The 8,666-nt window shown below is 43.4% G+C and overlaps 1 protein-coding gene across 1 annotated transcript; it reads right to left on the bottom strand.

Moving 5' to 3' along the window:
• Positions 1-44: 44 nt before the first annotated feature.
• Positions 45-7,817, bottom strand: LOC137791350 (sodium- and chloride-dependent GABA transporter 2-like). The gene is made up of 15 exons (XM_068586219.1): positions 7,683-7,817; positions 7,200-7,391; positions 6,127-6,261; positions 5,805-5,945; positions 5,625-5,712; positions 5,391-5,523; positions 5,040-5,174; positions 4,167-4,270; positions 3,835-3,959; positions 3,629-3,741; positions 2,882-3,019; positions 1,998-2,100; positions 1,750-1,850; positions 1,435-1,605; positions 45-1,150 (listed from the first exon to the last, which is right to left on the bottom strand). The coding sequence occupies exons 1-15, from the start codon at positions 7,687-7,689 to the stop codon at positions 1,001-1,003; spliced, it is 1,836 nt and encodes a 611-aa protein (XP_068442320.1). The 5' UTR covers positions 7,690-7,817; the 3' UTR covers positions 45-1,000.
• Positions 7,818-8,666: the final 849 nt, after the last annotated feature.

Here is an 8,666-nt window from a genome sequence, read left to right as displayed (position 1 = left end):
GCAATTTAGTATTGAACTTTCATAAAGGTGGAGGACTTGGAGAGATTATTTTTTATTATCAGACTTTAATACAGCACTGCATAGCAATTATTCAAGAAAACATGAAATGTTGCATGTTTATTGAAAAACATACTTACAAGATTCACATTTGTACAGTCATATTCTGTTACAGTACAAAATATGAAACTACGTTGTATATGCCATGTTAGTTCTACAGCTACTGCTACAGTATGATACTTTTCACTGACATATCCTTTCATTGCGCAACCTATTCATGTGAAACACAACATTTTATTTTGATTCTTGTAAATACAAAAGGCAAACATTCCCCAATCATTTATGATAATACAATATATGATACAAATGTGGCTAAGTAGCCATGAAGCAACGTCAGCTATACAAGGACACTTCAAAAAGTATCTTCCATGTATTTTTCTTAGTGTTACGTTTACACAAACCATATCCTCATTATGCAAACTCAGGCATTTATTTTTAAGCTTTTTGGTGGAACTTGTGGCACTTTAAAATTGAGACAAAAAGGCTAATAACCTCCATTTAAAAAAATTGTAACATTTTCATCAACAAGACCAACTCGTGAATTTCAGCTGACCTTGAATCAGTTCATTTAAATCATCCGAGAAATGCAGAGTTGAACAATATCTGCCAATCTATTAATAGATTTATTATACGTTTGAGTAGAGTAAAAACTTTTGTCCCTGAAAAAGCCCATGTCCCTTTAAAACTCAAATAAATGACTGTATAATTTATGTTTTTTTTATCCTTTTTTTCCTCCACATTACTGCCATCCCTGAAATGTACAGACGCTGACAGACCAGATCTCCTGAGTCCTCCATATCTGTTTTAATTCAAAATCGATGACGTGACACTTAATGGTGATGTTTCCCTGCAGTGATCTTTGGGATGGAGCCGAGGCTGCAGTAGTGTCAAGGATGGAGCGAAAACATGCATGTCTTTCCCATACACATCGCCACTAGGGGCCTTATAAGTTGGAGTCTGTCTCTGAGACAGGATAGTAGCCGTTTCCAGTCATGGTAGCTTCTCCCTCTGGAGCAAAGATGGCCAGCAACTTCTCCTGCTCCCTTTTGGTTTTGGGTAAAGTGTCCGACGGCGTGATGAGCAGCTGGATGCGCTGTAGAAAGTTAAACCAGTGTGAACAAGCTCATGTATCTTTTGAAAAAAAAATCCCAAATGGGATAAGCTAAGTCAATTCAAGGTTCAGACGGGTTGGGTACAAGTTCACAGGAAGTCTGCTTTCAGACCAAGACCAAAAAATTGGCACATAAATCCTTTAATTGCAGACCTTGTGATTAAATAAAACAAAACTAAACACATAATCCATGGTTAGCAGGTATGAGATAACATTCATCTGATGATACCGCCCAGCTAACTGCGGAACATGAAGTCAAACGTTACCTCTCTGAATGTCCCTTCAGTGGTGCTGATCTTGTACACCATCCAAAGTGGAATGCAGACCATGGAGGAGAGAGCGAGCAGCCAGCCGATTACATAACCCCACCAAGGGTACACATATTCGTTGTTGTACTTTAGAGGGGTGTATTTGATGAGAGAGAAGGCAAAGGTACCCTAGAGAGGCAATTGGATATGTTACTATTGCTTACGAACCAATAATTGATTTGTTTTATGAGAGGAGAGGAGGCCTCAGTTGCTGTCAGTCTTTGTCATTTTTGGAACGCCTTGATACTACTTAATTAAGTTGTTGATACTCACAATGCACGTGGCCGGGGTGAAGAACAACCAACAGTACTTGAAGTACAGTCCTGGTCGGTAGCCAATCATGTCCTCAATGTTATCATAAAAGCGGTCCGCACCTGGAAAAACACAGTAGAGACACGTCTGTCTATGCTGAAAATAATCAGGACAACTATTCCACAGAGTCAACTGGGAAACACTCATGAGACACATTTCTCCATTTTCACGAGTCATTTCACAGCCTTTTCTGTTTGAGGTCAGCTTACCGTAGCCCCATGCGATGCAGACGGTTTCAAAGATGGCCATGAAGAGAAGACACATGCCACTGGCTGCATAGTAATCAAAGAGCTGGAAAACGTACATGCCTCCCTACAAGAAGAGAGATCAAAAGCACTGAGTCAAAGTTATATCTGGAAAACTTCCACGCTACAGTTTATTTTGATTTAAGACACCTTGGAAATGACTTAAATACTGGATTCAAGTTGAATTAATGCTCCTAATAATACCACATTCACCGTAAGCCAGAAATAGAAATAGGAAATAAACTCAAATCTGATGGAATTGCTTGTGTGAGCATTCTAGAAAGATCCTGGACTTATTATTTCCAGCAATATATATATTTATATATTTTGTTGTGTGTTGTAGGTAGTTTTTTTTCTTCTTTCTGATTACACAATCATCTCAGTGGTCACATATATGTGGTGCACACTGGCATCTGTGTTGTCTTCATTAATACATTGTCAGTGCAGACACACTGGTGAGGGCAGTTGACGACGCAACATGATGGTGTCAGTCAGGGCACTAGGAAAAACATTTTTTTCTGTATAAACATGGATACCAGCCTGCAGATAAATCTACTCTTCTAGTGTTGATGTTTAAAGAATTACAAGTTTGCGAAATACATTTGAAACGACGAAGCCCCAAACGTCAGACATGCTTGAGACTTACCCGAGACGTGTTGCACAAAACACTGTGACTTGCTTGTACTTACAAAATGATGACCTGTTGACACCTCTGCAGAGCATTCATGTTTCCAGCTGTGCAGAGGTGAAACCATGTCAACTAAGGAGGAACTATGTAAGAGCTTATGTCAGCAGAACAAGGCATCCTGTGCTGGTTTACCCCCTAAACAACCACCAGGTGCACCTACCTCCATCAGCATGATGAGGCCCACCAAGAAGGAGACGAAGCTCACGGCCAACAGGAAGAGCTCCCTGCGGTTTTTACGCCGGAACACGCTGGGGTACATGTCGACGATCGCCGTCACGAGGCTCTCCACACACACAAACTGATGGGAAGGAAAGAGCAGCGCTGATCAATACATTTAGCACTTTTCTTGTTTGTCCGCTACAAGAAGTAAAGACTTTTCTTACTGACTCAGTGGTGGAGGGAAGTAGTTTAGATTCTTTACTTAGCTTTGAATACTAATATTACACTGAAAATAGTCCTGAAAATGTTGTTTAAGTAAAAGTATATCAGTAAAAACAGGAACATTTAATTAAGTACTGAAAGTAATCAGAAATACTTTATTGATCCCTAGTGGGAAATTGGTATGTTACAGTTGCTCTTATGTATAAGAAAAATAGAAAGGCCATCTAAAATGTAAATTGTTTTTATGTATAATATACAGCGTAAATAGTAAATGAAATGCTAAAAAGGTGGGCTCTATTAAGTGTGTTGAATATAAATGCAACAGTAGTATAAAAAGGAAAAGGAATATGTACTAAAATGTAAAAGTCAATTCAATCAATTTAATCCAAATTTAAAACAATAAATAAAAGGAAATGCAGCACTCTAAAAATGTGTGTTGTTTTTTCAAGACAATTCACAGCGTATTTTCTCAGTAATCAACGCCGTCGTAGAAAACAAGAGGTGTTAATTAACCTGAGGGACGTACCTGACTGTCGAGCCCCAGAAAGACGATCATGATGAAGAAGAGGGCGGCCCACAGAGGAGAGAAAGGCATCATGCTCACAGCGCGCGGGTAAGCTATGAAGGCCAGGCCAGGACCTACAGGTGGATTCAAAAACAGATTATTTTGAGACTCTATCGCTATTCCTTTGTTTCTCTGTGTTGAGTGTATAAGAGAAAAAAAAGTCTCACCAGATTCTGCCACTTCTGAGATGGGAACATTCTGCTCATAGGACATGAAACCCAAGATGGAGAAGATCGCAAAGCCCGCTACAAAACTGGTGGCACTGTTTAAAAAGCACAGCGCCATGCAATCTCTGCAACAGAGAGCACATAATTCATGGTGATGGAACAGATGTAGCGCAGGAGATTCATTTCAGTATTATTTTCCAGCATTAAGTAAGTTGATTATTTTTCTTTCAAAGTGAGACTTTTCTTCCGCACTAGACCATGTAAATATGTCTTAGGGAAGGAACTCCAGTTCATTTGAGCATGTACAGTATGCATATAAATTATTCACCTACCGGTAACAGTTATTGTTGTATTTGTTGTAGCTCCCCAGGGCAGTCAGCGACCCTAAACAGATGGCGTAGGAGAAGAAGATCTGGGTGCCAGCATCCATCCACACCTGACACAAAAGAAATCAAAACATTAAACGTTTGAACTAAAGGGACACCGAGGCCTGTGTAGGCGCACATACATTACTTTGGTTGATGTACAAACATGTACGTTACATCATCCAGAGTGTTGGCTTTCATAATCATTGACTGATGTAGTTGCATAATAGTAAACTGCCACACGTCTGGTATTGGTCTTGTTTGTCTCGACATTAATTAACGAGCCAAGCTTCCACAAATATGGAGAGTGCAGGAAGTCAAAACTCATCCCTTATCAAATACCAAAAAAAAAATGACTATAATGTAGCAAAGGGAATGAAGAACCAGAATATGGAGGGAGAATATTGGTTTTACGTGTCTCCTCTAGTTTGTTCGGCTCAGTTTTGTGTCAAACTAGACAGGAATCAGACAACACGGTAAATGTTTTGTGGACTCTGCAGAGCTCTCCTGATCGCAGTCGAGCAGAGCCAGTTAAGCCCGGTTAGCTGACTGCGTCTCGGTCCTGGTAGAGCTTGTGTTTACGCTCCCTTGTGGTGTCCTGACCCTGCGTTCGAGGCCTGCCGTGCCTGCCTCTTTCATGGAGAGCAGATGGACCCAGCAGCAACTAGGCTCCCGAGCAGAGAACCATGGGATAGCTGCACCTGGTGCACCCTCGCCCACAGGGATCACTGCATCTTCTAAAGGCCCTCGTAGGGACTTAGTGGGTTTGTGTCATGGGGATGAACGTGGGTCTGCGTTTAGGCTCGCGTTAAGTAAGCTCTGTGGGTGACTTTGTGGTACCTGTGGGTCTGCCAGGCGGCTCAGGTCTGGATAAAGGTAGAACTGGATGCCGATCCCAGCACCGGGCAGGGTGAGCCCCCTGATCAACAGCACAATCAGCATCAGATAGGGGAAGGTCGCCGTGAAGTAGACCACCTATATAGACACACGCACACATACAGCGTTGATGAGTATGCAAACAAATAAAGAAACATCCATCCGGGGTCGCAGGGAGGCGGGGGGCTGGAACCGATAAATAAAGAGACATGCCAAATAGAAATAATAAATACCAGATGTCATCCTTACAGTGATCGGAGAGCTGTCTCTGGTAGAAGAAAATGCATCAATGAAAAAGGTCAGCAGGTCACCCACCTTTCCTGTGGATTTCACCCCCTTCCAGATGCAGAAGTAGCACATGACCCAGGCGATGAACAGACACAGGGCCAGGTCCCAGTTCAGAGAGCCCATGTGGTCGAGGCCCGGGGAAATCCTCAGCACTCTTCTCCTGCGGAGACAAGCAAAAGAAACGCGCAGATGATGCATCGCCGTCGTTTTCACAAAAGCGCGGGATCGCCAAGAGGAGGTGAGGCGCTCCGGAAAACTCACTCCCAGAACTCGATGACGGGAGAGGTGACATTTGGGTTGATTGTTTGTCCGATTGTGGTGTTTCTCCTCTGGATCCCCACGCAGTTTTCTGAGAGGGGGAGGAGGGCAAAATGTTGTCATTTTTAAAAGCATCAAAAACGTTGGTGGAGGTCCTGGTGTGTTTTGAAGAGCGTGTGTTACCTGTGTTCCAGGTGTTGTTGCAGGACGCCCAGGGCAGGTCCCAGGAGAAGGAGTAGGACAGGTAGAAAACGCCCCAGGCAAGAACGATGATGTAGTAGAAGTTCAGCAGAGTTACGATCACCTGGGTGCCGTAGCCAAGACCTGCAGGACAATCAATCCAAATAATCAGTGACATGTATTCTGACATACATTTTCAATATCAGAAGATATTGAAAACTTGTGGTGGCTTCTTCCGCTTCAGGATTCCATCTGTTAGGCTTCATGACATTTGCCAAATGTGAGCGCTTCGCCAGGATCCCACGTTGCTTTGTGTCCTACCGACCTTCAAACAGCGGACTGATTTTCCTCCAGCAGGTAATGCCTCCCTGGCTGGTGTACTGGCCCAGGGCCACCTCCAAGAAGAAGACGGGAACGCCGCAGGTGAACAGGAAGATCAAGTAGGGGATGAGGAACGCACCTGAGTTGAAAAAAGAGCAGAGGATTCTGGGTAAACGTAACCCAGGGCCTCCTTGTACTGCAACAAATGTCGACCCAACAACAGACTGCAGCTCCGAACGTTACACAATACAAGATTACATAGTGATTCATGGAAAACCCTTCTCTTCCTTTCTTGGATTTGCTATTACTAATTTACATATCAGCTACAAGCTTGTTTTTCCTGCGCCGCATTTTAAATTCATGAATCATAAATCATTTTAACTCCTTACATGAAAGTACATATACTGTTGTACTTAACATGGCTAAACGACCATACCATATGCCATGCATTAAAAGGCACAGAGAGGACTATGAAGAAGAGTTATGAATAATAACGTTTCTTTAATTGGCTTTTGGTGCTGATGTCCCGCCGGGTGGCCGAGGATGTTTGGCGTGCTCAGAGTTCCGCCTCTCTGCAGGGACAGCTGCTGTGAGCGAGGAGCAACAACAGCTGCCTGACCCCGCTCGGCCCTGACCCCTGACCCCAACACCCCATGGAGGGAAGAAGAGGGGCGTCCGATTAAGCACCTACACAAGCATGCCCGATGGGGTCTGAGGGCTGATTTGCTTAAGTGTGAGGACCTTGAGTATATATGTTTTGACTTTTTTCACCTGAGCTCAAGTGAGTCTAAGGTTAGACTTTGATTGACAGATTCTGAAAAGGATCCTCAGGGGTGCTGTTTAGTGCCCGATGTGTTTTTTTTCATGTCAGCTATCATGAATTGTCCACTTATTTAGTGCATGTTAAAACACATAACTGCATGATTGACTGTAAAAGGGCACTGGAGCAATATTTAATTTATTATATATATATATATATATATATATATATATATATATATATATATATATATATATATATATATATATTAAATCCTAAAAGGGGACATGCATGAGCTCCTTCCTCCATCCACTCACCTCCTCCATTCTTGTAGCAGAGGTAAGGGAAGCGCCACATGTTGCCCAGGCCGATGATGGAGCCGGCGACGGACAAAATGAACTCGAGCTTGTTGCCCCACTGGCCCCGCTCCTCCATCTTCTCCTCCGACGGGGGCTTCTGGCCCTTGGCTTGGACGATGACATTTAGGGCGCACGCTTTGGCAGCGTCACCTGCAAAACAGGACGGGGGGGGAATGCAGCACGGTTATAGAGGCCGGCTGGTGTGGATCGTCGAGATGTCCTAAAGCAAGGCACCAAAGAGATCCAGATGCAGAGTGGGAGACACTGGGATGAAGTAGCTTCGCTACACATATATACGATCGGGGTTTCACCTGAAGAGCTATATTGCAGTGCAACAAACAGATAAAAATACAGTAGTTGAACTAGAAAAACAATTGCCCTGAATTGAACTGATATTCTCCAGATGGTCAGTTTGCAACAGGCCCAACATGTGTGACTTACCTTTCATTGTAGTGTCCCTGGATCCCCTGTGTGTGGCTCTAGTCTCAGGGCTGAAGCAGTCTCTGGAGGTTTATCAGTAAATGCTCAAGTTTTAGGAATTTATCCGGACTGGAGTGAGGGGCGGGTGTTTGTAATGCTAAACTGAGGCCAGCCTCTTTCTTTCTTTCGTCCTTTGCTCTCGTCTGCCCCTTTCGGAGCAAAGTACATCACCTTTCATGACTCCATGCTTAAAATAAGGTGCGCCACAGGATGACACCGGAGCAGTCCGTACCGTGTCAGTGTCTGCTCCAGGGGACCACCTCTGCTGCAGGAACAACAACAAATGAATCACACATTTCAATAATATAAGTCAGAATGTCCTCTTGTGTGCTTTCAGAAAAGAGACGGATCCGGATCACATGCTTTATGAATTTGGGGTTCATTACTTTTCCATTCTGCAACACAGTGTGTCCCAATTTCCTGTGCGAGGTTTAGATTTTCCCTGTTGGAATAGAAATATATCAATTATAAATTAAAGTATTTGATGGAATGAGCTCACGTTTGATTAAAAAATATACATCTGCATTACACTTTGCTGAATTTATGCAACAGGATTGCCGGCTAGCTGATGGTCAAAGGGAGAATGGAAGCAGTAAACAGGAAAACAAATCACAGAAAACTATAGTACAACATAAAAAGGCTTTTGTGGCCATTGATGGATTAAACTAATCTGAGTCTGACGTTCCACTCACAGGCAGAATGAACACAATGCACAGCGGGCGAGGAAGATGTGGCGGTATGAGATGACAGAACAGACGTTATGCAATCAATTATGAAGCATTACGGTTCATTCAGTTGATGCCTTGCAGCCCCTCGTGATCGCATATCTCCAACTCTCCCAGTCAGCACGGTGGCAGAGGTGAGCGACTCAGGCGGAGGCAAAAAGCAGCTCGGGTCAGTTTGCACCGGATTTGACTCGGCCGAGTTAGAAGTGACAGCACCCAG

The sequence above is a fragment of the Clinocottus analis genome, unplaced genomic scaffold (genome assembly GCF_023055335.1).
Source record: "Clinocottus analis isolate CAN_PGR_092001 unplaced genomic scaffold, fCliAna1.0.p SCAF_20, whole genome shotgun sequence".
Lineage (NCBI taxonomy): Eukaryota > Metazoa > Chordata > Actinopteri > Perciformes > Cottidae > Clinocottus > Clinocottus analis.
Note: the sequence above shows the minus strand (reverse complement) of the source record. Positions and strands in the feature narration are given on the sequence as shown.

What these genes read in the sequence shown, in the direction of transcription:
- LOC137791350 (XM_068586219.1), bottom strand. An exon ending in CTCAGAAGTGGCAGAATCTG is followed by an intron (nt 3,742 to 3,834) that starts GTGAGACTTTTT and finishes ATCCACCTGTAG; the next exon opens with GTCCTGGCCTGGCCTTCATA. An exon ending in GCCTCATCATGCTGATGGAG is followed by an intron (nt 2,101 to 2,881) that starts GTAGGTGCACCT and finishes CTCTTCTTGTAG; the next exon opens with GGAGGCATGTACGTTTTCCA.